We start from the raw sequence: 2409 nt of genomic DNA, 5'->3' as shown, positions 1-2409 counted from the left end.
ACTTAAAAAAGAAATACACGATAACAAATCCCATTTATAGTCGTGTGTGTGTGTGTGTGTGTGTGTGTGTGTGCGCACGCACATTCGTACCTTTTTGTACACAAACGTTTGCATGTACATGTGACACACTCGGTGCGTGCGGCTGCTAACGTTCCCTGACAGGCTTTCTGCGGGAGCAAAGGCCCGACTGCGGGGCCGGCTGAGCCCGCGGCACGAAGCCTCCCCGGAGTCCAGGCTGGAAACCGGCCCCGGGCCGGGGCGGGGACACGGCTCCCGTTCCCGAGCCGCGGGTGCGGCGGGCGGCGCACAGTTACATATACACATGCGCACACGCACACATACGTGTGTGCCTTTGTGTTTCTATCACTGTGTATGAAAGTACAATAATTAAATAATGTGGCAACTCAGATCAGTGTTCTTCCCAGCACTTCCAGGGCACGGAACGTGACCTTTGACCTTTATGATCACACAATAACCGTGGAGGACCCACCCACTTCCGCTTGGGCTTCCGACTTCCGCTCAGGAGCCGAGGACCGTTCCCCGCGCATGTGCAGCAATTGTCCGCTCCCGGAGGTGAGGGCGGCAGGTTCCGGGCGCATGCGCAGAGGCTGTCCTGTCCAGGTGGTGAGGGAAGCAGGTTCCTGGCGCATGCGCAACAGCTCTGCCGTCCGGTGGTGAGGGCGGCAGGTCCGGCGAGGGCGACGGCGAGAGCGAGGGTGGCGGCTCCGCAGGACTGGCCTGGAGTCGAGGTGAGGACCCCGAGTGGGAACCACAAGCCACCGGCCCTGTAACTGGCCCGAAGGCGCCGCCGCCTGTCCGGTCCGGTCCGGTCCTGTCCGCGGCCCACGCCTGCCGCTGCCCCGGAGGCCGCCCGCCATGCCTCGCGGTCGGAAGAGTAAGCTTCGCGCGCGGGAGAGGCGCCAACGCGCCCGCGCCGAGGCCCGAGCCCGGGGCGCCCAGGCCGCCGCGGGGGCCGAGGGGGCGGCCGCGGGCTCCCTGTCCGTGCCGGGGGGCGCGCCCCAGGCGTCCCCGGGGGTCCCGACCGGCGCCAGGGCCGGGCGAGCCAGAGGCCAGGCCCCGAAGAGCAAGACGTACCCGTGGGCCGGGGCGGCGGCCGAGAGCGCGGGGCAGGACCTGCTGACGCAGAAGGCCACGGTGCTGGTGGAGTACCTGCTGTACCAGTACAAGATGAAGGAGCCCATCCGCCGCGGCGACATGCTCAAGATCGTGCACAAGCGCTACCGCAAGGACTTCCCCGACATCCTGGCGCGCGCGCAGGAGCGCATGCAGCTCTTCTTCGGCCTGGAGCTGAAGGAGGTGAAGCCGCACGGCAACTCCTACCTGCTGGTGGACAAGCAGGACGACCCGGGCGACGGCAGCCCGCGCGGCGGCTGGCGCTTCCCCAAGAAGGGCATCCTGATGCCGCTGCTGAGCGTCATCTTCCTGAACGGCAACTGCGCCTCGGAGGAGGAGATCTGGGCCTTCCTCAACACCATGGGCATCTACGACGGCAAGAGCGACTTCATCTTCGGGGAGCCCCGCAAGCTCATCACGCAGGACCTGGTGCAGGAGAAGTACCTGGTGTACCGGCAGGTGCCGCGCAGCGAGCCGCCGCGCTTCGAGTTCCTGTGGGGCCCGCGCGCCCAGGCGGAGACCAGCAAGATGAAGGTGCTGGAGTTCCTGGCCAAGCTCAACGACACCGTCCCGGCCGCCTTCGCACCCCACTACGAAGAGGCCCTGAAGGAGGAGGAGGAGCGAGGCCGCGGCCCCGCCCGAGCCCGGGCCGCGCTCTCGGCGGCGGGCACCCCTTGCAAGGCCGGCGGGCGCCAGGGGGCCACACCCGGCCGGTACCCGCACCCCGAGTGACAGGCGTGGCGGAGGCGGGCGCTTTTCCCACGGAAAGGCCTGTTACACTGTTCGCTGATTGGCAGCGTCTCTTGTTAGCGTTAAAGAAAGAAAGATAGCGTCACCCAAGTAGGACTTTAGCTCCCTTCCCTCCAAGTGACAGACACACTAGAGATGGAGATTTCAGCATCTGCGTTGTTTATCTTCCTGTGTTAAAATATTTTAATTTGGTTTTCATCATCTTTGTTAAAGGTAACCTATAGACAAAAATAAAGTCTAACTGCCTGTTTAATTTGGGGGTCCAACTCTGTTTTCCGTTTCTTACTCATTAGATCTAAGTATGTCGGGGCTGACCTAAAGGTAAGATGACTGATATTCATAGGAATTGTGGAAAAGCTTTGAACAGCCTACCCAGACACAGAGTGAGTATTTTTTTAAAAAGAAAGGAAGCAAAGCTTGAATATTCTAGGCTAGATTCAAGGCGTTTTATAGTTTTCAGTTTTGTGTACACATTTCAAGTCTCCTTAAAGGGACGTGTCAGGAAACTTGAGAATATATCTTACA

At 61.3% G+C, this 2409-nt stretch overlaps 1 protein-coding gene across 1 annotated transcript; it reads left to right on the top strand.

Annotated features, from left to right (window-relative positions):
- The first annotated feature begins 876 nt into the window (after positions 1–876).
- Positions 877–2137, top strand: LOC103303109 (melanoma-associated antigen B2-like). The gene has a single exon (XM_028137159.2). It carries the CDS (start codon positions 877–879, stop codon positions 1864–1866), a length of 990 nt encoding a protein of 329 aa, XP_027992960.2. The 3' UTR covers positions 1867–2137.
- The last annotated feature ends 272 nt before the right edge of the window (positions 2138–2409 follow it).

This window comes from Eptesicus fuscus, chromosome 4, assembly GCF_027574615.1.
Source record: "Eptesicus fuscus isolate TK198812 chromosome 4, DD_ASM_mEF_20220401, whole genome shotgun sequence".
In the NCBI taxonomy this organism is placed as follows: domain Eukaryota; kingdom Metazoa; phylum Chordata; class Mammalia; order Chiroptera; family Vespertilionidae; genus Eptesicus; species Eptesicus fuscus.
This window is presented reverse-complemented; position numbering and strand designations above follow the sequence as displayed.

Excerpts from the sequence above, each read along its gene's own strand:
- LOC103303109 (XM_028137159.2), top strand. The coding sequence starts at position 877 with ATGCCTCGCGGTCGGAAGAGTAAGCTTCGCGCGCGGGAGAGGCGCCAA.